Here is a 27542-nt window from a genome sequence, read left to right on the forward strand (position 1 = left end):
GAGGAGAGGTGGGGGAGAAGGAGGAGAGGAGGAGGAGGGGAGGTGGGAGGGGGAGAGAAGGAGGAGAGGAGGGGAGGAGGGGAGGTGGGAGAGGAGGAGGAGAGGAGAGCAGGAGGAGAGGAGAGCAGGAGGAGAGGAGAGCAGGAGGAGAGGAGAGCAGGAGGAGAGGAGAGCAGGAGGAGAGGAGAGCAGGAGGAGAGGAGAGGAGAGCAGGAGGAGAGGAGAGGAGAGCAGGAGGAGAGGAGAGGAGAGCAGGAGGAGAGGAGAGGAGAGCAGGAGGAGAGGAGAGGAGAGCAGAGGAGAGGAGAGGACTGGAGAGGTGGGAGAGGAGGAGAAGAGAAGAGAGGAGGTTAGGAGGAAGAGGTTGAGGAGGACGAGAGAGAGAGAGTGAGGAGAGGAATGGAGGCTAGGAAGGGGGAGGGGAGTAAGAGCGAGGAAAAAGGGGGGGAGTGTGTAGAGCGAACCCTCACCAAATGTTGCTTTGGTGAGACAGACAAACAGAGAAAATAAAAGAAAGGTGAGGGGTGGAGTTGGGGTTCGTAAAGGGACTGATATGTTATGCTTAATGAATGAGCACACACACACACACACACACACACACACACACACACACACACACACACACACACACACACACACACACACACACACACACACACACACACACACACACACACACACACACACACACACACACACACACACACACACACACACACACACTCTTGTGTCAGAACAGCTGCACACACAACGACACAACAGAGTTTGTAAATAATCCGCTGGCACATCTTCAAAAACTTTGATATTCCAGTTCCAGAAAGTTTGTGGGAAAATGAACCAAAAGCAATTACTGAAAACTTAGAAGTACCTACTGCTCACGTTTGACTTAATGATCCTATCGAGTGTGAACATTGAAAACAAAGCGTTGCGACCACATATCATACTTGGGTACAAAAAAAAAGAGAAGGCATTGCTTATTGAGTGTTAATACCAGTGATTTTGGACTTAACGATGCAGAAATCAAGAAATGAGCCAAACACCAAGACCTCAAGAATGAAGTGAGAAGATCCTGGAAGCTGAAGAATGCCAAAGTTGTACCATGAAGAATGCTGGACCTACAGGAACGATGATAACGAACCTCACACACAGAGATATTTAACATAGGGGCAGTACCCCTGGGCGCTCACCTGGTAGTGGCTGGACAAGGTAACCAGGCAACCACTGGTTGGCGTGGATGACCCACAAAATATATTGTTGTGTGCCGGGGGTCGGTGGCAAGAACAACCTTTAGGTGGGGAAAATTGCGTCGCCTCCACCAGACTCCCCGAAATTGTAGGCCGGCGCACCGGATAATTCCGTAAGCCGCGGGTCGCAGAACCGACTGTGGACGCCAATATCTCGATCGCGTGGCGTGGCGTTATTAGTCTCGAGCCAAAGTACCTAAGTATCCACGCAATCTCGGCTATGATAGACATCCCGGCTATGATAGACCGATTACCGCGGATGAAACCCCGCTTATACTCAGACCCGGACCATGCTGGACCAATGTAAGAAGGGACAGAAACGGACTGGGCACATTTATAATAAAGGTTTATTAAGAGTAAAAAGACACAGGCATTACTTAACACGAATATGCAAGGAATATTTACAGGGATTCAAGCACTTCCACAGTTCTACTTAAAGACGGGCCCACATGCAGACACGCACTAAAAAAGAAAAGAAACCCAAGAGCCTTTATTTGACCCTCGCAGCTGTGAAGAGAGACAAGCTGGGGATCAGAGTTTGTGGGTACCTGGTCGTCGAAGGAAGGGAGTCTCTGTAATGCGGCACCTGCTAAAGGTCGTCGGGGCACGGTCCGGAGTTCGTGCAAGACTCGTGGCTCGTGGCGGGGCTCGTGTGGGGAATAGTCGGGGTCAACAGAACTCCTCTCAACAGCCACCGCGAACAAACTCGGCCGCTCCTCCCAGGCACCGTGAAAACTCTCCCACTCACTCCGAGAGTCGCGGAGATACATCTCCTCCCCCCACGGGGAGGGACTCTTGGTGGAAAAGAAAAACTCGGTCAGCCTCTAATTGGCCAGGATCCTACAGGCGCAGCCTTCTTGGGCGGGGTTTCGGCCATGCACGGAGAAAGCCACCCCTCCCCTCCACGCGTGTTTGAGGAATGTGGATGGTGGTGAAGCCACGATTGCGTGTGGAATGTTTGTGGAAGGTGGATGGTAGTGAAGCTGCCTCGAACATCCTCGGGAATCCATCTCAGGCAAAGGTGTGCTGTCGCCTGCGAACCGAGGGCGCAAGCGCGATGGTACCGTGGATCGCAATGGGGGATGTAAGAATAAAAGAAAGCGATTTATTAACCTAACTAAGCCGTCGCAGTGCACACATTTAATTTTCCCACTAAACAAAAGGAAGGGACCTGTCTCACACGTACTTAACGGGATAACTGAATTTTGGGACCTGTATGTTGAATGCAAATGGTTTCCAGATCCGTAACAATATGATGGAGAAGAAAGTAAAAGAAGGGTGTGTGTGTGATGAAGGTGGATGCTTTGAGCCCACCCTGGGAGGACTCCATTCCACATTCTGTAACGCACACGTTGTCAGAATCGGCAAGTTGGAGTCGGTTTGATTACTGACTCCAGTATGTACTGCATACAACCCAGAAACCTTGAGAAGCTTTCACCAAAAAAAAGTCACATTCACAGAGACGTTTCAAGGATATGTTCATAAACATTGTTCTTTGTAATCAGCTGCATGTGATGGGTGGAAAAAAAAAAAAATTGGCTCGGTAATTTAGAAAATATTGCGAACGGCTCAGAATTTTGGCGTTATCAAATATATTTTTCTTCCAAATTCACAAAGGGAAACATAAAACCTTCGTAAAGCAAGTCTGATTCCCAAATGCTTTAGAAACAGGCGCGAGGACAAATGAAACCCTGAAAGAACCTCCATAATATACGAGATGGACCTTTGCCACCACGGCACCCGTAACATGCATGGCATGTCCACACACCCGCGGAGAGTCCGTACAGATCCAAATCCACCCATATGTACCACGTCCGTGTGTGCTGTATATGTACCTCTACCTTGTAGTAACTGTTGACTGCACATCCCGATCAGGACACGAACAGCACCGTACAGCTCGGTAAGTGGCTTTAGCACCAAACCACTCCAACGGAACGCCTGGTTTGGCAAGCGATTACCAATTGCCATCGATACAACGATGCAGTATCGGAACTTTTTCGGAGTCGGAACTGCTGATGTTTTCAAATCTGGAGCGTACATCTATTTATCGTCAAGAAATCGTTGCAGCCTGTTCCAAATGAAAGCATGGTTGAACATGCCAAAAAACATGGCGACTTAATACTCCAACAACGTTACCCTGGAAACGCCAGAAGACCCCAGACACCGAGGTGGCCAAGGATTGCCTGATGAACTATATAATTAAATAAAGCCGTTATTTTTCTTCAAAAGGGGTGTTTTAATCAACCTAAACACCCAATTTTCACTCTTGCACTTCCTTGGAGTTTTCTTAGTATGGATGTAAAGTTTCAGGCTGCAGGGTTTGGAGTTATGAAGGACACACACACACACACACACACACACCCACACACACACACACACACACACACACCCACACCCACACCCACACCCACACCCACACCCACACCCACACCCACACCCACACCCACACCCACACCCACACCCACACCCACACCCACACCCACACCCACACCCACACACACACCCACACACACACCCACACACACACACACACACACACACACACACACACACACACACACACACACACACACACACACACACACACACACCCACACACAGCCTTGACAGTGATAGTAAAGTAAAGGCCATAACCTGAAAGTAAAGATGAGAGTTTGGACAGTATTAAGTAAGGCAGAGTTCTTTTAGTCAGAAAGTAGTTGATAAATGGAATGGTCTCCCTGGAAAGGTAGTGGCAGCAGATTGGTTTAAATGTGAATTACATTAGTACCAAGAAGCATTGGGGATAGAGGGATGGAGGAATGTTGGCAGGCAGAGTTTGTCGTTCGTGTGTGGATGTGTGATTGTTTACACATCTGTGCTGATTGTGATGTCTGTGGGAGGGTCTCGTCAAGGGATGATATTTGAGCTGTGTTTGTGCATTTCTCACCATTAAAATTGCCTTTGCCTTCCCCCACCCCTCCTCACCCCCCCCAAAATTTTTTTTTTTAATTAATTTTTAACATACTGGTGATGTCCCTGAGTTAGCGTGTCCACATTTACTGAATCTGGTGTTGTACAGGCATGATGGATCCAATGACCTTCTCCGTCAAGTTTCCTCCTTGTTGAAATGTACATCGTGATTTGTAAAGGGTTATATTAATGAGGATAGAAACGATTACGGATGGAGGATGAGGTTATTCACCACCTGCTCGAAACCTTGTTGGGAAGATGAGGATTGAATCAGAAGGCAGTTCCACAAACGTAAAAAATGGCGAGCTTGCTGAAAGCCTCATTTTTGGCCGTTTTAACCAGAAATGTTCATTGAAATGTTCCCTGTTGTTTTCAGTGTAATTTCTTTAATTTCTCGAATCGCTACAAGCAAGTCGTGCTTTATGTTGATGCTACTGTATTTTGCTTTCTCATCTTGAATTACGTTTGCCTTTTCTGTTTAGGTGGTGCTGAAAGTTATCAAACATTGCCAGGAGGAGAATGCTCGGCAGGAGATTGTACAGGGTGTTCTACTTGGCCTGGTTGTGAATGAGTGTTTGGAAATTACCAACTGCTTTCCATTCCCACATCGGACTGAGGATGATGATTTTGATGAAGGTGTGTTGATGACGATGTTCTGTTGTATATTACGCCGAGCTTATTGGGAATTGGCGATATGCAAGACAGAACTTCAATCGGTCAGGGGGAATCGTTATGAGAGAAAGAAGAAGCCTTCTTAGAAATTTTGTTTATAACAAGTGCTCTTTAAAAAAAACAACCTTGACTTGTACACTCCACATCTCACGGCGACTAGCTAGTGCTAACAATAATAACAAAATCCTTTTCTATATTATATACAAATATAAGAGCACTCGTTGGTGTGGATACCTCTGCCACGTATTTCCTGATCCACGAGAACATATCGGGCCCAATACATTTTTGAAATATCGTGCGACACAGTACTACATCGTTTTCGGTCTGATCTCTCAACGGTGAAGAATCACTTTAACAATTAAATATTTTTCAGATCCTTACCAAAATTGAATCAATTCGTCCTTGCGACACACCCAACCTGTCTACCAAGTTTTATCCAAATCCGTTCAGAGCTTTTTGAGATATTGTGCTATATATTGGTTTAGCCCCATCTCTCTATGGTGAAGAATCACTTAAAAAAAATTCTCGTAGTCGGATCCCGGTTTGGATTTTCACCAAAATGAAATCGATTCGTTGTGGTCACACACCCAACATTTTCCCCAAGTTTCATCCGAATCTGTCCACAACTTTTTGAGATATCGTGCTACATATTACTTTAGTCTTATCTCTCAATGGTGAAGAATCACTTAAAAAAATTCTAGTCGTCAGATCTGGATCTTCACTAAAGTCAAATAAGTTCGTCCTTGTCACACACCCAACCTGTCCACAAAATTTCATCCGAATCCGTCCACAACTTTTTTGAGAGATCCTGTACAGTGTACACAAACAAACAAACAATCAGGGGTGAAAGCATAATCTCCTTCACCTTCGGGGACAGAGGTAACAATTACCACACCTCAATGGATTTTCCGATGCTTATTATTGTCCATTGCAACAACACCATCTGTCACAGAAATGGCAATGCTCAGGCCCATTGGTCGTTCTGTAGCTTTTACATGCAGAATGTGGAAATAACAGCTGATTTATTTCTGCTATCTATACCACTGCAGATCTCTGCGAGCTTAGCTTTCCCGCCAACTCCATATTGAGTCGTGCATTTTATGTATACCATTCCTTGTGTACCCTTCGCTAAATGTCGGGTTTATCTTTTTTTGACCATTTAAAAAAACCCATTTGCTCCATAGTCATGTGCTCGCATTCTCTGTTTGCAGTGAATTACCAAATGGAGATGATGCGTGGATTGCGGCACGTCAACGTTGATCACTTGCATGTCGGTTGGTATCAATCGACGTTCTGTGGATCGTTTGTTAGTCGGACCCTCTTGGATTCCCAATTCAGCTACCAACATGCGATTGAGGAATCTGTCGTGCTCGTTTATGGTAAGATTTTCCTCTTCTTCTTGTGGTATTTTTTTGTCTGTGTTTCTCTTTTTACTATTTCTGGTGCAGTAGTTTGCTGTCGTGTCAAAATTATATGAGATGAAGATGCTGGTTGTATACTACGTGCCCGATTGTTCACATTTTATGTGGTATACAGCTGAATTTGAATATGGTATTCCAGGCAGTTCCATAAAGCCCCTTTATAGCCTTGCTTTTTCCTCTTTTGTCATACAGTAGTAGTTTGTGCGAAATGTTGTCACAAAAGTACCATCCTTTAATTTCAACCTAATTGACCTAATAAAAGCTGAAAACACACACACACACAATTTAGAGTAGGGATGTCTGGATGTACTAACAATAATGTAATTGCAAGGCAACAAGTTCAAGTTGAAGGTGACAAAAAACGGGTTGCTAGGAATCAAAAGCGGGTTTGTTTTTGTAACCCTTTGCATGTTGCGGTCGCAGATTTGGGACGATGTAAAAATAATTGAAACAACTTTTTTTGTTTTCATTTTGGTTTTTTGTCTAACTTCACACCCAAGTTGTGTTTTTTTGCAAATACCACTTCGAAATCACAACCCTATGAAAAAAAAAAAAAGCAACAGCGAACCATGTTGCCATAAGCAATGCATCACGCAAAGTATTAACAAAATGTAAAAACACTATTTGAGAGGTTGATTAATCAGTCGTGATGAGGAGGTTCCAAGTAAGACATACATACATACATAATGTGACGTCCACGGGACTTGAACAGTCCCGCCAACGTAGAATGAGCCGAAACGATGGATGCGGTTTATTTATTTATAACCCAAACATGGCGGTTATAATCGCTCTACCGCAAACGGGACGAGGAAGGTGGCACGAGTCACTTTTCACTGAGTTGATGATGTTATTTCTGGTAATAATAAAAACAAATAAACAAGACTCGGCAAGAAGAGGGATCCGGGGCGATTCGACGGGATGGTGTGGGATCGGGCGTGGGGAAAAACACAGACAATTCCAATGAATATACAGATCTCAAACCCTCTAAGGCGCCAAGCACACACACACACACACACACACACACACACACACACACACACACACACACACACACACACACACACACACACACACACACACACACACACACACACACACACACCGTAGCTATTTCTGGTGGTCAGGCTGGACCGTGGTGTGGACGCAACTGTCCCTGGATCGGCGTCGGACGAGCTGGCCTTGCTCTCGTCAGGGGGGCAGGAGAAACCGTGGTGCTGTCGACCTCCTGGTCTTGGCCCAAGTCCGCTCACAGCCGCCAGGGAACCAGTTCTGGCGCCAAGTTGCGAGCAGGAGAGGGAGGCAGGTCCGCCCGCCGCCCGACCTCGCACTCCGAGTCAGCAGAACCCCAGAGCCAACCAAGGTGAGGCACGAGGCTCGGCAAGGCTCCAGGACACGATGAAGAACACGATCGATTCAGCACAACAACAAGGACGCTCTCTGCCGCCACAGGGAACCACACCAAAAAAACACGATCGTTCTGGTTGTAATCTTCTTCCTCTTCCTTTTCGACCCCGAACAGAACCTTTTTATCCTTCTGTCCTTGTCACTTCAATCGAGCCGTTTATTGGCCCATCGCCTTCCGCCAATCGTGATCACGGGGCGGAGCCATCCGCTGCACTGTCCTGTGACGTCACGGCCAGTCTCCAGGGACTACTAAAAGGGGTTTACGCAGACACCCTTACCCTATCCCGTGTCCCTATCTAATTACGTGACAATTATCATTTCCCCCCTTGAAGAAATGAACATTTACTAGACAACTTATCACCACTGAATTGCTACTTATTACATCGAGATCCTGGTAAACTCGAACAGCATGGCATACCTAATTAAACATCCTAATTACCCTTTGAATGCATACCCCCCTCAAACGTAACAATACATACATACATACGTAACATTTCTCAAAAACGAATATTTTTGTTATGTCGCTCAACAGACGCTAAACATTGCGATTGATTTCAAGGCATAAGCCCATTTATTCCACAGCACGTAATTGTTCACATATCTTCGACTCCGTTAAGATGGCATCTCCCTCACATTCCACATGCCTTTCCCACTTGCATCATCTTCCTCATAATCTCTCTCCATCCAACAATTCAACAACAACATATTTGGAAAGAATATAACACCAAAGAAAGCACAACAATTTCTCAAAGTTTTATTTATGTTTTTCATTTCCAGTTGTCGCCTGTGACGTTTCATTTACTGGAAATGGCGTCCCCACAATAAGGAGCAGTGTTGCCTGGTTTATGGATTCCAAGTGATGATAAATGGTGATGAATGCGATGTGATGATCTTGACAATGAAACTGAGAAATGTTCATTCATTCACAAGCATCAAACTATCATTGTATCCCATTTCATTCATTTTTATACACTATATATATATATATATATATATATATATATATATATATATATATATATATATATATATATATATATATATATATATATATATATATATAGTGATTCTGTCCGTCTGTCCGTCCGTGTCCGCACTCTAACCCCTATAGTTTTCAACTTTCACATTTCATATTTGGTACATAGGTACAGACTGTGGAGATGGTGTGTGCGACATACGTTCGTCATCTAAAGTGGTTGCCATGGCAACCAGGATGCTGTTTTCCATGTAGTAGCGCAATTATGTATATACCTTCTTGTTCGGGCGTACATTGTACTCACTCGCACTCTTGTTTATTATGGTTTGACTTTGGAGCGGTAATTTGTGGACATCCTGTGTACTAATAATGACAATCCGAATCAAATCTTACGATTCAAAAGACTCAAAAGTTCCGATAAATATTTACAGTAAGAAGTTGAAGAGCGAATTGGAAAGCCAATAGGCCTACCGATTGATTTTGGGTGGCCACAAATGGTAGATGAGAGCAAGGGACTGCGTACAGATGAGTATTGAAGGAATTTGTCGGTTGGGTAAAGCTCATGATGCCACCCAGCCTAGAGTCAGACGAGAGCGGTACCTTGCATATCAGATAGAGATTGCTACGGATCTGTCACTGTGTGAATCCATGTGAGTAGAATGGAAGCTAAATGTTGCATTTTTGAAATTGTTCGTACTTTCCATCCAATACAGGTTTTAACGATATGAAAATGGGTCCGTGGGTAAAAAAAATAAAATAATAAAACCGGTCAAACCTGCAAAATACGGGTCACTTGCTCTGTAAGACATGTGCAGTGTCATTGTGATTATTGAATATTATTGGATGACAAGATTGGTGGTGTTTTTGTCACCCTCTCCAGCATGACTGGCCTGAAAGAGTATGCTGTCCTTTGTTTGATTTGTGTTTCTGTATTTTATGTTTTAATTAGTTGGCTCTCCAGAATATATTGTGTGGTTTTGTTGTATTTACTTCCTTTCCCCATTGACGGTACTGCAGCCATTCTCTCCATATAACTCTTACTACTCTCACTGACAAAGCACGCATGTCTTCTTGGCATAGAAAACGGAAACCATCCAAGGATGGCTGGTTGGAGGTTCTTCACTCTTCACCTGGTGTAGACTGTAAGCTAATGAGCGCTGGAGGGCAAAATGATTGTCCATGTATTATAACCAACCAACCATACTGTTCTGAAATATTACAAATGCACTTTTTAATCGCAGGATGGACATACAACCCATGGCTCGTATGAAATTCTGCACGATCATGTGATTTATATTTATGGATAAGACAGGTCGACAGTTGATGTGATTGGAAAAATGGACAATTCAACATTATTATTATTATTATGATTATTATTATTTTGCTTTTGTTTTACAATGCACTCAAAAGCATATTGTTGCCAAGTAGTTGAGTTCGTGCCTGAATCATTTTGTTGTTCAAAGCATGCATTTTTATTTATTTGAGTCTCATCTTCCCTCCATGGCTTTGATGTGGCAGTGCAACCATCACCTCATGTCACCATCCCCCTTTCTCTACCCATGATATTTTCTACCCCAATTAATCGGATAAACATGGGATTCCAACGTCATGACCTGTGTTCGCACAGTAATACCAAACAAGCCAATTGTGTTACTTTAACAAATGTTTCTGGAGGAGATCCTTTCGGCGTTACGTTGGCAATGACAAATTTGCTATGGCATAATCATTGTGGCCATTGATGTCGAGTTGAATATATAAAATGGCCAATTTTGGGCTTACCTGCTTATTATCCACACTCCACCCTTGTGTTTCCCTTACACGCTTCTTACTTGCCTATTCTCCCCTACCTCCATACTTCATTCTTCGTATCCTTTCCTTCACATATTACGTAAACATTGTGGATAACCTTGTTTTTTTTTATTTCTCTTTAACTGCCCCAATTATTCGCACCTTTTGGAGTCGGCCAAGAGGAATGATTTTGGCACGGTTATTTCTGGAACCGGATGGCCTGGCTTGTTGGTCGACTGAAGGCAGGAATTTAACTTATTCAGGGTGTCGGAGATAACTTTTTGAGAAAGATGCAGTGCGATCTACATTTGAAACACCAGGGTGATGCTTGGATCGAAATTGGTATGTAAAGCTCTCAGAATTATTGGAATCTCGCGTGTGTGCCCGAAGCTCAAGGTCTGTTGCTCTGTTCTCCGACATTGTTCCCTCTGATGTATCAGTCCTCTGACCCTCTCCAGAAATTCCAGGATGTGCACATTCTTCCATTAATCCCATCCTGGTTGAACTCCAAAATCCAGGCTGCCTGCACACCTCAACTCTTTTATTGTACGCCTCTCCTTCCAAATTCCATATCTCAGCGATGCATGACGTCATCGCCGAGTGCCGATGGAAAGGAGTACTTAGTTTTCACTCCGTTTTTTGGGTCGCCGAAATAGGTGACCCTTATTGTCAGTAATTCTGTCTGTTTGTTTGGATGTTTGTTCGTTTGTCATCAGCATAATTGGTAGTCAACGTGGGCCGATTTTGACCAAACTCGGGTGGTAGGTACATCTTATGACTGAGTGCTTTGGAAATTGTGATGGTTGCTAGGGACACTTTGGTTCCCGAGCAACAACCGAAAAACCTTCAAAATCGGTACCGTTCACGCGAAATCTATTCCGAAAGCCATTATCCCACGTTGGGTTATGAAATTTGGCACGAATGATCGACAGGTGATGCTCTATCAAATATATTCCGGATTTTTGTGATATATGTAATACTTTACCCGCAGCGCCCCCTACAATTAGGGTATGCGCGAAAATTGAAGGCCCCCTAGCGACCAAGCGAGTGCATCGATACGAATGAAACTTTGCGGGTTCATGGTACTCAATGAGTACAACAACTTTCCCTCAGGAGATATTGTCCGATTTCGCTTAGGTCAGGGGTCAAAGGTCAGTTTGTTGCAAAAATCGATAATATGCGAGAGCTGGAGGTGCCTTCGTGCCAAATGCTACTCCTCCTAGGGTTATGGTCGGATGGTCATGAAAATTCACACTAATCGTCTGGAATACATTGTGCACAAACGATCAAGCCGGATTTTCGATTTAGATCTTTGTTCACCCACAGCACCCCCTCGAACTTTGGGGATTTCCGATTTCAAACCGCATTTTCGGTACTTTTCATTCAAATGGATACCGAGTGGTTATCAGGAGATGGAACCGGATGAGATTTGATATGCATAATCTTAAGGTGATTCCCTATCCACTATATGACATCCATTTCACTCTATATCTTATAGTTTCCATGCTCGGTGACCCATCGTCGCCTACCGGCTTGTCTTTCTTGTTTTCTTGTTTGTTACTGTTTGTTTGTTACTTGTTGTTGATGACTTCCGTCCTCTGTTTGTCTGTTTGTTTGTAGGCATGATAACTCGAGAACGGAAGAAGCTATCAATGTCAAATTACACCACATGATTCAGGAGGGTGGTGGCTAGCGCTGATTAGATTTTGGTCAAAATCGGTCAAAGGTCAAGGTCACAGTGAGGTCAAACATAATTCCGTAAATTCATGTGGAGAAATGGAGTATTTTTGCTTCGATCGACGTTACGAGTTCATTTTAACTTAGATTTTAATTTTGTCTTCGATTTTTGTGATCGCTTTGGACGCTTAAAACTCGGTTGTCGAAATTCTGGTAAAAATCGGATGTTTTGGAGACATTTTAAGATTGTATGAAAAAATATTTCACTCGACGCATCACGGGTCGTCCCATGATGCAGTGCGCTCAAGCAGACGCGTCGTTGAGTTACCTTAAGGTATAATATAATTGTGTGGAGAAATGGAGAATTTTGCTTCGGTCGACGTTACGATTTTTGATGGTTTGATACAGAATCATCGTAGAAACTTCTGGTTTGTGTCGCTACCTTCTCAAGAGACAGCTTTTATTAGACAAGGTCAGAGGTCAAGTTGACGATTTCGTAAGTACCAGTCTATGACTGCTTGTTTGTTTGTTTGTTTGTCCGGGTGATGTCTCAGCCATCCTTTGAGCTAGGAAGTTGAAATTTGGGGACAAAAGTGAAGATGTGATTTGGAAAAAATGGTATTTTTCATATTTTTTTGATTATTAAATTACTTGATCGTTATCGATTTATTCATTACTTATTTATTTTATCTCTCATCCTGGCAATATTTCAGGCACCTTTTGAGCTGGGTTGCTGAAATTTGGGGCCAAAAGTGAAGATGTGCTTTGGCAAAACGATCTTTTAAAAAATTTATTTTTTAAATTAATTGATGAATTATCGATTATTATTTATGTATTTATTTATTTACTTCTAATCTGGGCAATATCTCAGGCACCTTTTGAGCCAGGAAGTTGATATTTGGACACGACAGTGAACAAGTGATTTGGCTATAAAGGGTATTTTAATTTAATTCATTATTGATCGATTAATTATCTTCTTTCTTGTTTGTCCGGCGATATCTCAGCCATCCTTTGAGCTCGGAAGATTAAATTTGGGGTCAGAATTGAAGATGTGTTTTGGTGAAAACAGTATTTTTTATTTTTTGATTAATCAATTTATTATGTAATTATTATTTATTTATTTTATTTCTCATCCTGGCAATATCTCAGGCACCTTTTGAGCTTGGAAGCTGATATTTGGACATGACAGTGAACAAGTGATTTGGCTATAAAGTGTATTTTTTTATTCATTAAGAATTATTTTACGATTATTATTTATTTATTTAAATTCTGAAATTCATCAATCAATTATTGTACACTGTTCCCTCCCAATTCCAGCTCCATGTGCTGCAAGGTGGCATCGCCAGGCACTGAAGGTGGAGGATTGTTATTACTTACGAAATCTTTAGATTTCGAAAGTATATTGATGACTTCCGTCCTCTGTTTGTGTGTTTGTGTGTTTGTTTGTAGGCACGATAACTCGAGAACGGAAGAAGCTACCAATGTCAAATTGCACCAAGTGATTCAGGAGGGTGATGGCTAGCGCTGATTAGATTTTGGTCAAAATCGGTCAAAGGTCAAGGTCACAGTGAGGTCAAACATCCCAAAAAAAGTTATAACTCGAGAACGGAAGAAGCTACCAATGTCAAATTACACCACCTGATTCAGGAGGGTGATGGCTAGCGCTGATTAGATTTTGTTCAAAATCGGTCAAAGGTCAAGGTCACAGTGAGGTCAAACATTCGATTTTTGATGGTTTGCTACAGAATCATCGTAGAAACTTCTGGTTTGCGTCGCTACCTTCTCTAGAGACAGCTTTTATTAGACAAGGTCAGAGGTCAAGTTGACCATTTCGTAAGTACCAGTCTATGACTGCTTGTTTATTTATTTGGCATGGGGGTGGTGTACTTTGTAGCGCTACTTGTCCTCTCTTTCCTGTCTATGGAACGCCTTTCCAGAGGCTGTTCTGTCTCACTCTTCCTTCCAGGACTTTAAGCAAGCAGTGCACCACCATCTCTTGTAATTCTCATTCCCAATTCTGAGCCATGATCTTCATTAACCTTTCCTAACTCAACCATGTTTACTTGCTGGTTTCAGTCCTTTCCTCCCCTTTACTCGTATCCTGTTCATTGATTCCATCAATGTTTGCCCCACTACCAGTTCTACCTTTCTCTTCCATGTGCCTCGATCCTGCAAAGAAAAATAAATATAAATCCAGGCACCACAACTCAAAAGTGAGTGTTGACCTCTTAAACTATCCTGCTAGCCTCTGGATAGCCCTTTTGTGGTAATTTATTCCATGCCCTTTTTACAATTTAAAGAGATGGGGATAGTGAGACGGAGGCCCCTGGAGTACTGGCGGAAAGTGGATACTGCTCCAACGCATGCTCCCATACCTGACCTGACATTTTTACAAAAACAATTGCATCTATTGTTACCATACTCGTTGCAGGCTTAAAAGAGTTGTAGTGAAGCAAGAGACGCAATTCCACGTGAAACAGGCCATCATTCCCAGGTGGTGCAATTTATGACTTCAATTATTATTGCTTTACTTGGATACAAAGTTAATTAGTACCTTGTATTCCTTAAATTTATGTGTACCATTGGTGGTGATATGCCTGGTGTTGGCTTCATGGTTAGGGTGGTGGGCTTGGGATTCCAGGATCCTGAATTCAAATCCCACTCGGCTGTTGAATTGATACCACTCTGCCTGTCATCCTTCCGAGGTCGGCAAAATAAGTGCCAGCATGGTGGTATCCTGTGGCGGAGTGGTGACCCGTCCAGGATTGTGCCCAATAGCCAAGGAGACTGCTTGAGCACATAACCAACGCTCAGCACAGAGTATGGTCCCAATAGATGGATGGATTTGTGGTGATGATCAACTTTTAGTGTTCCTTATTTGAGCGACACAAAGCCAGCAGGCGGGTGAACTCTAAATTAGTTTATTTTGTTCAAAGCAAAAGCAGTAAACTCAGCATTCTGATGCAGCATGGGCACAAAACCAAGCAAAGCAACTGATATTTTTTTCACCCCCTTTCCAATCTGCTTTCCCATTTATACATCCTTGGAGAGAGAAATTTCTCAAAATTCCCGCCATCCCTCACCAAACTCTTAAATTGTGAACTGATTTTATTTCCTGCACTCAAAACATTTTTTCACCCTGGTGATCTTTCTCCAAATGTTAAAGTGAAACCACAATATTACAATTTACTACAGTGCCTATTGAAAGTCTAAACCCCTTTTAAAAATTTTCACCTTTTGTTGCCTTATATCCTGGGATTGAATTGCATTAAACCAGACTTTCTCCACCTATATTTACACATCGTAAGCCACAACTTCCAAGTGAAAAACAAATTCTATAAATTTCAAAAAAATAATTAAAATCTACAAATCGAGAATATCTTAGTTGGATAAATGTCACCCCCCTAAAATAGCAATTGGAAATTAGCTGAGGTGTAAACAATTACCTTCATAATCACACACCAAGTGAATTGGCCTACACCTGTGATACATTGTTGTGATGTTGATTATTTCAGAATAAAATCAGTTGTTTCTGTAGGTTTCCTCCGATAGGTAGTGCATTTCACAGTAAAGACTCAACCATGAGCACCAACGAGCTTTCAAAAGACCTCCTGGATAAAGTTGTGGAAAGGAACAGATCAGGCGATGGGTATAAAAAATATTTCAAAAGCCTTGTATATCCCTTGGGGCACAGTCAAGACAATCATTAAGAAGTGGAAGGCATATGGTACCACCAAGATCCTGCCTAGATCAGGCCATCCCTCCAAACTGGATGACCAAACAAGGAGAAGACTGATCGGATAGGCCACCAAGAGGCCAATGGCAACATTGAAAGAGCTACAAGCCTTTATGGCAAAGACTTGTCACTGTAACTGTGACAACAATTCCCAAGCTCCACAAATCTGGCCTGTGTGGTCGGGTGGCAAGAAGGAAGCCATTACTCAAAGATTCTGAAGCCATGTGGTAAAACATTTTGTGGTGTAACAAAATAAAGATGGAACATTTTGGCCTAAATGCAAACATTTAGCACAATCCCAACACAGCACATCACCCAAAGAACAACATCTCTTCTGTGAAGCATGGAGGTGGCAGCATCATGTTACGGGGATGCTTCTCATGAGCAGAGACTGGGGCACTTGTCTGGATAGAAGGGAAACTGGATGGAGCAAAATACAGAAAAATTACCGAGGAAAACCTGCTGCCCTCTGCAAGAAACATGAAATTGGGACGGAAGTTCACCTTTCAGCATGACAATGACCCGAAGCACACAGCCAAAGCTACACTGGAATGGCTAAGAAACAAAAAGATAAATGTCCTTGAGTGGCCCAATCAGAGCCCTGACCTAAATCCAATCGAAAATCTGTGGCATGATTGCTGTCCATCAACACTCCCCACACAACTTGACTGAGCTTGAAGTTTTGTACAGAAGAATGGACAAATATTGCCCAATCAAGGTGTGCAAAGTTGGTAGAGACCTATCCCAACAGACTCACAGCTGTAATGTCAAAGGTGCTTCCATCAAGTGTTGACTCAGTTAATGTGGCAAATTCTCAGACTGATGTTCATCCTTGACAGACTTGTGGTTCCGTAACTTACCAAGTTTAAAATGACAGCAAATCTTTAATGGGCAGGTGACCTATTAGTTGTCAAAATCTAAACTTTGAGCAAAACAATTTTGTGGTATCTCTAATATATCAAGCTTTCCAACCACTCACTCACTCGCTCATTAAAAATCGGTACCTTCTGGGTGATGTAAAAAGCTGAAATTTTGCGTGACTATTAACATCGAAGCCGGTACAGTGGAGAAATTCACGGAATCGTCAGAAAGCATCTGGAAATGAAAATATAAATAAATGAAAAATCGCAGGTGAGCGACCCGAGACAATGGGGAAGCACAGTTTGTATGCTTGCACAATGTGTAAGCACACCCTCTTAGTAAATAACGAACTCCCTTTGTCAGATTGGGGATGTTTGCTGTTATTTGCCCAAGGAGGTGTTGCAGATGGGGGATTTGAAGGATTACAATCATCCCAAAATGCTTTAGCAATATTTTCTACATTTCCTTAGGCTCATACAAGAGTTATCACGCACACATGCTGAAACACGAGACAACACTGGACTTGACTTCAGACAAACAGACTTCACCTTGGGGAAAGTAACTTCCTTGAGCACGCTGGGTGTTGACAGTGTTTTTCTCTCCGCAGTCAGGAATTGTCATGGAGAAACTTCCCCATTCCTCCCCTCCCCACCCATGGGAAACTAACCCACAGGTTACGTCTGTGCTCTATCCTCTAAATGCTTCGTATCAAGTGAGTAAGCAGCACGTATCATTTTAAGTCTTTGGTATAACTTTGCTCATGTCAGAATCCAACTGCTGACCTCCCAGCCTCAAAATAGAAACTTGAACCACAATGCCACTCGGTCTGACTTCTGATAAAGCTAAAGTGGCCCTAAGTATGTTCGATAGATACGACAACACCAGCAAATACAGACAATTGAATACAGGTTTTTCTGTATCACACGGTGTTGAACACTGATTTATAGGTTGTGATAATTAATTATTTAATAAACAGTATGGGCTTGTATGACTTGCATCCCAAATTGTCACCATGTTTAATAAAATGCTCATCCACTGCTTCATTTTATGCCACCTGAAATGGTACCAATGTGGATGTTTATGAAGAAAGTTTGTACCAATTTTTTTTCTTTTTAATACAAAGTTAAGGCTCATTGAATAGCTGTAACATAGAATGGATCAGTACATAACAGAACAAAAGGAACAACAGAAAGAGTTCTGGGAGGTGGTGACAACAGCGTGGTTGAGGGACAAAATATGGGGAGATTTGGACAAATGAGGAATAAGGGGCAGGGAAGGACGCATGGGGTGGTAGAGGTGAATACAGAAGCGAACTTCCAGGAAATAAAAACTGGAAATTTGGAAAGAGTTTGGCTTTGTGGAGGGATATTCATTTGGGGTGAAAAAAAATCATGGTTTTGGATTGGGGACGATCTAAGATGGTGGTGAACAGCTCTCTTGAAGACCTGGAGGGAAGAATGAGATTGAAGAGAATGTAGAAGTTCCACAGGTGGGGGGAAAAAAGAGGAACCAATGAGTGGAGGTGAGCAGTGATTCTGGATTTAGGTAGTTTTACCAGAAGAGGGATGATCGTGGACTGTGTGCCCTGCGGAAACTTGGCAGGGGGGGGGGAGGGTGCAAGACCAGAAAGGACGTGGTAGCAGGCAGACAGATTAATGACCTGTCTGTGATAGGAGTGATAGGCCCATAGACTCAGCTTTAGTGTGTGAGATGCCAATGATCTTGAAGGTCTTGATTTCCACAGTGTCAAGCTGAGCAAGGTCTAAGTCAGGGTTGCCACCCCATGGGGGAGAGCAGTATTCCATCAAGCTGTGAATGAATCCTTGTCGGTGGGTACGAGTTCAGGTGTGCCAAGGAAGGACTTTGTACGACGGAGGATACCCAGTCGGCGACTGGCTTTGGAGGCTAACTTTGAAATGTGGTTTACCCAAGAAAGATTATGGCTGATGGTGAGATCCAGGAGTTTGAGTGACTGAACTTTTTTGAGTGGATGGGAGAGTTTGCCAGATGGTCCTTTTGTCGAGTGAGAGTGATGGATTTGTGTGGATCCAAGTGTTAGACCATCTTGTGATTTTTATCAACGTCTGAATGGAGGGAAGAGGCTTTCGCCTGCCTTTCTGAAGGATGAGGGATTTTACAGCAGAGGGTGAAGTCATCAGCAAATCGATGGAGGGTTTTCTAGGGTCAGAGATTGTTGATGAAGATCAGGAATAGGACTTGGCTCAGAACACTGCCTTGAGGCACTCCACCTTGATGGAGAGGAGATGAAAGGATTCTGTTGAGAGCAGCTTTTCTGTGCTTTTATGTCGTCAAGACTTTTCTTCTTCTTCTTCTTTTTTTTCTTCTTTTCTATAAAGCACAGAAAGAATAGCTGAGGTTGGTTCAAATGTATTTTATAGCTTTGGTGGTGGCTGAGCACTATTTCTTTTGTATTTCCCCAGCATGCAAAAGTTTTGTCACTGAAGCACCATTGGCATGCCATGTAGGTATGTCACAACCATCCTTGTACGTGGTGACAAAGGAGTCCAAAAATATGCATAAACACGCATCCTTTGTCAACCAAGTGGGAAGATGGGAAAAGAAGAGCATCCAAGTGGGAATTTTTTCTCATTAACTGGTTCGAAGCCAAAATGTGCGAAGTGAAGCCATCAGTTAATGTTTGGTGTTTGATGCCATGTGTGATGAATTGCCTTTTGCTCCACATCCTATGTGGAGAAATCTGCTCAGAAAGATTATGGAAAATTAACATGAAATATTGTGTGTGCATGCGCGCGTGCGTGCGCGGGCGTGCGTATGTGTGTGCGTGTGGTGTTATATTTGTTTGGATTTGATACACAAGTTCCCAAGATGTTGAGCTTCTTAAGTTAGAAGCACCATTTTCAAGAATCTAATAATTTATGGCATTGCTGAAGTGTATTTCATATCTGTTGTAATTATGATTTTTGGTTTTTAACAGGAATGTAAACATTTTTGTCTCACCGAGAGTTTTAATCCTGAAAATCTGCTCTTGTCCTTTGTCCAAACCAAAAGAGCAGCATATGTTTACAGTCTTTGACATCATCCAAAACCTTTTCTGTGGATCTCAAATGTGAAAAAGATCAACTATGCCTGCGGTGAGAAGGGCAGATTCTGGCTTCGTGACTTTTGAGTTTTCTCTCTGACATTTTTCATTTCCTTTCAATGAAGCATTGCACCAGTCCCATACCACGAGCACATGACTGGCAATGCTGGAAAGATGTGGGTGATGGGGGCAATTTTGGACGACCTTCTCTTTACAGCACTGTATGACATACGTTCACTCTGGGCTGCCTCGAATTGCCACTGCCCTTTCGGAGAGCTGAATGAATTTTCACACATCGTTGGCTGGGTGTGTTCGTGTGCATGTCCATGAGGGTAGCAAATATTTAAGATGCTTTTTGGCACAGGTGTAAAGCTTCTTTCGTTTTGTGTGTGTTTTTTTTTTTTTGTTCTGATGGAATTGCAGACCCTGTAAAGACTGCACTTGGCTCGCTGTCTCTCAAAGCCTACCGAATAACACCAAAATTAATGGAAGTCTTCAAGGAGAGGGACTTTTCATTTGAAGGGTATGTGTGGCTCTGCATGAAGTTGCAGGATATTAGTCTTGTGGCAAAATTAATTAACGTACCTCCACGGGGGCCTGAATGTTTGAAGCAGCCAAGTATATATTGACTATAAGATGCCCGAGGCTTGCAGAAAGTGTTGTAATTGCAACCTCTCTCATAAATGATAATGAAGTACGTCAAAGTAATGGAACTAGATAAAAATGTTAACATCAGAGTGTATTCATGATTTTCGTAGATGTAGTTCGTCCATCCATTCTGCTGCTAATAAACATTTACGTATGATTGTTTGCACTGTGCTCCGCACAAAGTGACGTCTGTGTGATGATGATGATGATGATGCAGGATGAAGAAGGCCGCTGTATCGTATGAACACCTGTTTGAAGAAGTTCCTGTTGTATTGAAGAACTCTTATCTCACCAATGTTCTCCTGTGGGAGCTTGAAGCAAAGGCACCCGTCAGTGATAAACAGGAACTGCTCAGTCTGGCCAGCAGGTGAATAAAGGCAGTGATATCAAAGATTTGCCGTTCAAACCCCCTTTTAACCCTTGTGTTTAGACTGGTGTCCTTGACACCTATGTTTATTTTATTTTTTTCGAACTGTTAATATGTCAAACAAAAGACCTCTTGTGTAATGTTGCAGCAATCATCTCGGCAAGAACCTGAAGCTCCTGATGGAGCGTGTGGATGAGCTGACTCAGGACATCACCAAGTACAACAACTGCATCAGGAACACTGCCAAGCAGCAGAACCAGAAGCAGCAGGTGGGTTTTTCATTATTTTGTACTTTTTATTAATCTGTACGTTCTTTGCTTAACTTTAGCAATCATTATTATTAAATTTCAACCAGTCTGCCGAATTGATCATCGATTACCTTTTTTGCAAAGAGAATGTCCATAGATACAAGTTCTGCATTTAACCTTTTTGATCGTCAGTTGGTGGCTTTTCTCATGTTATTAGATGAAAATTACCTTTAAACTTTGCGCCAACACATTATGTAGTTACATATATAATATATCTATCGAGATATCTATATATATATATATATATATATATATATATATATATATATATATATATATATATATATATATATATATATATATATATATATATATATATGTGTTCTTGGCCTGTTGTGCAGGCTGTTAAAACGTTGGGGGGGGGGTGAGTCAGTGGAATGATGATACCAGATGGTGTTTCACTTAAGTTTGGCCATTGATGACACGATTAACAAATGTATTATTTTGAGGAATGTTTCCCATTAACATTTAGGCAAACCGTTGCATTATAAAAGTTTTTCCAATAGTTTGAGTGAAGATGTCTGACATTTCATTGACGTAGAATGATGTATTTTTGCAACTACTATGTTGCACCAACAGAGATGCTATTCATATAAATTTGGGCAGACAATGAGTGTATGTTGAATAGAAAATACAAAATAATAAAACTAACACCACCTCACCAGACTTTGACACTCTGGTGATCGTGTCCACTCTGAGTCTGGTAGGTTAGGAGTTCGATTCCGACCATGGCTGAGTCATACCAAAGACTTTTTAAAAAAAAGATACGTGCTGCTTCCTAACTTAATGCTCAGCATTTGACGACCTGTCCAGGATTGTGTCCAATCGCCAAGGAGACTGCTTCGGCAGCACCAACGCTCTGCACAAAGTATGGTCCTAATGGATGGATGGATGGATGGATGGATTTGTGGAATACAGCATGGATAAATCCCATGAGGGAGTGTTTTCTCATTGATTGCCATACTATCTGTGGAGAGAAAAGCGATGTCACAAAGAGGTACTCAGAGTGCCCCCAGGAACTTGTCACCTACCCCAAGATCAGCAGCTGTGTTTGTCATAAAGACTGGTATTGTCTTGATAGCCTATTTGTCTGGGTGTATGTGCGTGATTTGTTGCAGGTCCTCCTCGATCCTTCGACCATGTAATAATAAAAAACTGATAAAATTTATCGGCATGAATGCTCCACGTGTTAGATTTGTTCTCAATCCATTATAATCCATGGTTTCTCTTAAATGCTTCGGATTTTTTTTGACAAAGCTTCCGAAGCTAAATGGAATTTAGCTTTCCCATTGATTCTTTGAACATACCTGGCTATTTGTTCTTTATTTTTATTTTCTTGACTTGGTGTTGCTTTCATCCTATTCCAGTCGATCTTATCAAGCATATTCCTCCCTCTCAATATGAATGAGGAAAAATTATTTTACAATGATGTACAGTCGAACCCTGTCATTCACCGTGGATACGTTCCTGAAAAATGCCGTGAATGTCGGAGCATTGTTGCAATGAGAAAAAGGGCGATAGGTTCCCGGCGGTCCGTGATTCATAAGGGAAAATCAAAAAAAAAACATGAATACCCGAAGCATAGGGCCACAAATGTAGAAGCAGGTCACATTTTATGAACTGCAATTACTCGGTGTCCACGAATGTCAGAGTCTGACTGTACTGTATTTGAGAGATCTCATGTAGAACACGAAGAGCTAGATATCTGCGATCACTAAGGGTAAGCCTTCTACAACCGGGAAAGGTTTACCCTTGGCCCGTGATCCCAAATGGATCAGAGATCCAGCTCAGACATTGGCAGAAAAAAAGGCAGAAAAACCTAAATGGTGGTTTCGTACTCCAAGCGGTGTAAGATCTTGACCTTTAACCCAGAGGGGTATAAATGCAAAGTTAAGCGTCAATGCATCTTGCTCTGGGCTTTCTTGAGAGGGCAATTTCATTCAGATTGGATACACCTTAGTTCCGTTTTGAGGGAAAATGTTAAAATACCTATAATCAGGTCATGATCTTAAAATTAGGTAACCGTATAACAAATATCAACCCCACATACTTTTTATTCACATTATTGATGAAAAGTTTCATTCCAAAAGTCCCAGCCGGCTCCAAGATACAGCTCAGAAATTGTGAATGCAGGAAGAAGAAGAAAAAGATTCCTAAATGTTGGTTTAGTCCTCGGGGTCAAATAAACTCCGGTACCATTAAAATTGGGGGCACTAATTGCAGAAACAAACCCTGCAACAGCAATATGCCTTCCCCTGTCCTATAGGGAGAGGCTTAATAATTATCTTTATTTGGGAGATGTTCTTTGCACTTGAGAATTCGAGATTCTCAAACCATTGCACTGTACTTTACTGTACACGCCGTTATTCCGTTTTCTGTCATACAGTACCTACATCGCAGACAGCAGGAGAACAAATCACGGGAGGAGAGGGGTGAGGCCCCTCTGCCAGAAGAAGACGCGACAAAGCTTTTCAAGCCACCACTGCCCCCTCCCCGGCTTGATACACTTCTCATCGCTGGTAAGTTTCTGTTTCGCACTACCCGTTCTTTCCGTTTTCATGATGAATGACAGACTGCTATCAATGCTTCCATTATCAGTAACAAAATGTATAAAAGTGTATGCCATTATTAAAACGTCAACTTCTCAAAAGCTTGGTCTCTTGATATCCTGGTTTAAAGAGCCGGTGAGCTGAAGCTTGTTTACACATGCTGAAGTGGCTGAGAGGGAACACGTCGGCTGTTTTCTGGGTTCGCTGATTGTTTCACTCATGTCAACAGTTCTAACTCGTGAGGCATCTGTGGCTGGAGGAGAAGTTTGGGAATCTGGAGAAGTGAAATTGCTTAAAGTGCATCCACCCAGCAGTTTTTCCTGCCTGTAAATGTCAAAATTTATGTGAAGTTATCATTCCCCCTCTCTGCAAAAACGTGAATGCAACTTTTATGAAGGGACCAAGAAAGCTCTGTCTTTCGCTGCTTTGCCCCTCAGCCAGCTATATGCAGAATATAAATAAACTAGAATGGCACTCGGTAGAGCCATACCTCTGCCAGGCTTAACAGTTTACGTTTTGTCTTTCACTGATTGGCCGGATCTGGACCTGGACCTGGACCTGAACCAAAATCGAATCGACTTGTTCTTGTCACACATCAAACTCGTCCACCAAGTTTTGTCTTAACTCGTCCACAACGTTTTGAGATATCATGCTGTACATAGTTTTTGGTCCTTTCTCTCAATGGTGAAGAATCACTTTTTATTAAAATTTAAAAATTCAAACTCTTATCCAGATCTTGATGCACACCAAATTCTAATTGTTTCGTCCTTGTCACACACCCAACCTGTTCACCGAGATATTTTTGTCCGAATCTGTCCATAACTTTTTGAGATATCCTGCTCGTAATCAGAAACTGACGAGTGAAAACACCTCCGTCCATCGTCGGTGGTGAAGGTAACGATGCGTTAGACTTGGTCATTGGACCAGCATTTCATCTGTAAGTGCCGCCTTATAAACATGTAAAAAATATAATGAAATCCCTCATTATTGTTGAAGTCCTTTTTCTTTCTTTTTTCTTTCAATTAATATCAGTATTGCACAGTCTTTAGGTCAGTTATTGTTAGCAAGCAGTAAAATTTAACTCTACTTTGAAGTCTGTTTATATAGAAGTTGGAACCAAACTTGCATGCATGTGGAATTTATTTTGGATGTGTGATGATGGGTTAAACTCAAAGGATATGTTGACGATTCAAGTTCAGCACAAGAGACAGTGAAACGCTTATGTTGTGACATTTGATTCTGTTCATGTTCTTTGCCTTGGTCCTCCTTTGCACCTGTTTTTCAGGGCAAATCGATTTGTATAGCCAACAGATTGAAGAGTTTTCTGCACAAAACCTTGGGAAGCTATTTATGGCCCGGGCTCTTCAGACCAGCTTCAATTAGTACATACTCTGATGTGACCCTCTTCCATCCGATGGCTACAGCGTCACACCGTGGAACTCCATCTCACAATGTGGAATTTTCATTGGGGAAATAAACGTGCCCGTTACGAAATGTTTGTTGGTTTTTCTCATTTTCTTGATTATACGCAAATTAGGCAGAACCTGATTTTGTTGATTTGATCTCTCTCGTAAGCACTTGAAGCAAGTTTTGTAAAATCTCAAAAAATTTGATCAAAGGAAAACTGCAATATAATTTCACTCATTCTACGAATTCATTTAATTTATCTCGGGAAATTTCTCGACCTTCTGTGGAACCACTACACTTTATATGACTAACAAGGATGTACATATACTGGACAAATCAACACAGTAAATGGGATCCGAACCTGAGATTTCAGAACATGAGCTACATGTTCAGATGGGAATGCCAAACATGGCAACTCAGTGATGTGAGTGAATATAAATTTGAAATGCTGAAGCATGTATTGCTCATCCAAACTCGATGTAGTATTCCAGAAAGTGCAAAAAAAAGTTTAAATATCACAAAATGGCAAGTTTGACGTTTGTTTTCCATTCTGTTTAAACATCAGCTTTGGCCTTAACTGGAGGTTATGGAGAAGATTGGACATTTAATTCTGTGGATGACCATTGACCATGATATAATCAAATGTTCTCAAACCTAATGGCAGATTTTTACTCATCCTTATACCTGACATCCCTTTGGAATCCTAATTAATTTGGTAAGAATTGTGAATGCAAACCTGCATGTCTTGATCTTAATTTCTTCCACTAATCCTGCTATTAATTTGCAATTTCCAGATTCCCGTATTATTATTAATGTCCACTCTGAGTTTGGGAGGTCGGCAGTTCAATTCTGATCCTGGCCTCGTCATACCGCGGACTTTAAAAATGATGCGTGCTGTTTCATCACTTTGCGAAATGGCGGTGGGGGTGGGATTTCTCCTTTATTGCTCCGCTGAGGAAAGAAAATCAATGTGGCAAGATGTTGGCACCAGCATCCAGATTGTTCCCAGAGTTGTCATATCTCCCAAGGTCAACAGCTGTGTTTGTCTGAAGTAAAAGTTGTTGTGTAATGTGTCTGCATGTAACAGCTCCTCCATGTGCCTTTGCATTTGCCTCCCTCCCTCCCACCCTGGCTGGATACAAGCTCAAGCACAGCAAGAAGAAGAAAGAAAAACTTGGGATGAAACAGAAATGGAGCAAGAAATATAAAAATGATGGAGAGGGGTGACAATAACTTGGAAAGGAAGAGGAGGGTTAATGAGTATGATGAGGGGTGACATGAGGAAGTAGTGAACAGCCATCTTGATGCCCTGGAGGGAATATTTTAAATCCCCAACACTTTTTTTTGGATGCTTTTGGCAATTTAAATGACAAGTTATTGATATGCAAATTGCAGCTGTTCAACCAAATTCTTCTGCAAATGCTCTACAATATGGAGTGCGTTTTGAAAAGCCATGCTTCATACACAAAAGCTTGGCCCAAAAAATTTAAGTTGCTTTTTTCTACATGTAAATGAATAATGTATTGCTGGAGAAGGCTAATGTCAATCAGTGTCGGCGAGCGGATGCAACAATTGATGACAGATGTTAATTTAGGGAAGCGAGGAGAATCTGACATTTTGAGTATGTTCCAACAAAGGGTTCACGCCAAAAACGTCACCTTGCTTCCCAAGACAGTATACCTCAATCGGTGTCTTGTTTATTTTATCTAAGATTAAGTTTACATTTCCTCCACCCCCCCTCCCCCCCCCAAATCCAAGTTACCATGCGTTTCGACAAATTATTCTTTAACGATAAAAAAATTGGTTTATTTTCATAGATTAACCCAGTTCTTGAAGATCTGTCACCTCCACATTATTATAATGATTGGGCAGGGTAGCCGAGATCCTAGGGTCCTGAGTTTGTGCCACTGTCAACCGTTGAATTAACATCAGGTTGGTTCATTCAGCCTGTCATCCTTCTGAGGTCGGTGAAATGTGTACGAGTGCGCTGGTAATAGGGGCATTGCATCAGCGGCACAGCTGCGCCCTCAGCCAATGATGCTTACCCACAGCCTTAGGCTGCATACGAAGTAGGAGGGACTTGGCACCCTGGCTAAATTACAAATTTCTGCCTGAACTATGCGTAGCAAGTGGTCTGGTCTTCTTCAAGGTTCCTTGACACCAGGGGTGTGAACATTTCGTTTCATGTGAAAGTTTCTGTTATATATTTTTTTTGGTATACCTTGTGGAGGCTCGTGTGAGAGCGAACACACAACGCACAGCAAGGGGGGCGGGGGGGGCTTGAGACGAGGGGCGGGAGTTGGAAGGACAGAACAGTGGGGGACAGAGACATTAGGAGATCTGTGGAAGGGAGAGGGATGGGACGGGGAACATGGTGAATACAAGATGGACATTACAGGGACTTTCACGAAGGAAAGCAGGGAATTTGAAGGAGGTGTGCTTGGGTGGATTATCGGGGGTAGAAAAGTTTG

General features: G+C 42.3%; 1 protein-coding gene across 1 annotated transcript in view; it reads left to right on the plus strand.

Annotated features, from left to right (window-relative positions):
- The window catches only part of EIF3H (eukaryotic translation initiation factor 3 subunit H), a 27410-nt gene extending 2252 nt beyond the window's left edge, over positions 1-25158 (plus strand). Inside the window, exons 2-8 of the mRNA XM_085895197.1 lie at positions 4679-4832; positions 6080-6247; positions 20216-20315; positions 20658-20807; positions 20956-21076; positions 23502-23634; positions 24950-25158. Of these exons, the coding sequence (XP_085751323.1) occupies positions 4679-4832; positions 6080-6247; positions 20216-20315; positions 20658-20807; positions 20956-21076; positions 23502-23634; positions 24950-25047 (924 nt within the window). The 3' untranslated portion in view covers positions 25048-25158. The remainder of the gene's footprint in view (positions 1-4678; positions 4833-6079; positions 6248-20215; positions 20316-20657; positions 20808-20955; positions 21077-23501; positions 23635-24949) is intronic.
- Positions 25159-27542: the final 2384 nt, after the last annotated feature.

Source organism: Eptatretus burgeri, chromosome 9 (genome assembly GCF_056783735.1).
Source record: "Eptatretus burgeri isolate ZD-2024b chromosome 9, Ebu_testis_v1, whole genome shotgun sequence".
NCBI lineage: Eukaryota > Metazoa > Chordata > Myxini > Myxiniformes > Myxinidae > Eptatretus > Eptatretus burgeri.